This window comes from Saprolegnia parasitica (assembly GCF_000151545.1).
Source record: "Saprolegnia parasitica CBS 223.65 unplaced genomic scaffold supercont2.69, whole genome shotgun sequence".
Taxonomy (NCBI): Eukaryota; Oomycota; class Saprolegniomycetes; order Saprolegniales; family Saprolegniaceae; genus Saprolegnia; species Saprolegnia parasitica.
Genome location: NW_012156463.1, coordinates 139,882 through 140,698, shown reverse-complemented (window position 1 = coordinate 140,698; position 817 = coordinate 139,882). Strand labels below are relative to the sequence as shown.

Below are 817 nucleotides of genomic sequence, written 5' to 3'. Positions count from 1 at the left end.
CTAGTCTTTTGCACTGTAAAGAAAGCTCAAGCTTCCGTTCATCCATCTGGCTACAGAGCTACCTATTTCCACCTGATATCTCTAACTATGCGACACTGGGCGGCTCTGATGGGGCACGTTTACTCGTCCGTGTCATCAGACGAGGTTGCACCGGGCACGGCCGAACAGCAACATTCTTCTTGTTGCTATTTAATAAAGGTGGCGTTTTACGAAATTCTGGCGAAATGGCTGATACCTGTTAAACATGATACGTATTTATTAAATACGGGAGGCCATGACGTGGGGACACACAAGAAGTCCCTGGGCAGCCAGGGACAAGTACCGGTATGATCGATCCTTTGCATAGACGAAGCTTGCTATTTTACAAAACACGAGGAATGCATGGGCCATCATGAAGAGGATCTCTGCTTGGTTTTATAGCTGTCTCGGCGAGATACATGTAGCCTAGTAACATTGGCATTTGGTAAGACAGCTACGGAATCATTCGCGAGACGTACCCTCCTTAGAGAGCGGCTCATTGCCTTCGGTCATCTTCATCTGGCCCTTTTGCTTGTACTAGTACGTCGCAACGTCCGGCTTGTACCCATGCAAAAATTCTAACGAGTTGTCAGAGTCCATGGCTGTCGTAATATAGAGACATACTCGTCATCATCGCGTCAAGCTCAGGCGAGATCGCGCAGACGTCCTTGTGCAAGAAGAAAAGCGCGCTCTTGGCGCCGTTGACGTGGTTGTGCGAGTTGTATTGCGTGAGGTGGTCTACGTAGCGCTGGACGACTTTGACTGGCAGCGGGAGCTTGATGCGATCTCGGTCGTCCGC

The 817-nt window shown here is 49.8% G+C and overlaps 1 protein-coding gene across 1 annotated transcript; it reads right to left on the bottom strand.

Annotated features, from left to right (window-relative positions):
* Nucleotides 1-555: 555 nt before the first annotated feature.
* Nucleotides 556-793, bottom strand: SPRG_09993 (hypothetical protein; the record flags this gene model as incomplete). Its single annotated transcript, XM_012350747.1, has 2 exons — nt 556-596; nt 643-793. Coding segments are annotated over 2 exons (192 nt in total), but the record flags the coding sequence as incomplete, so codon positions are not given.
* Nucleotides 794-817: the final 24 nt, after the last annotated feature.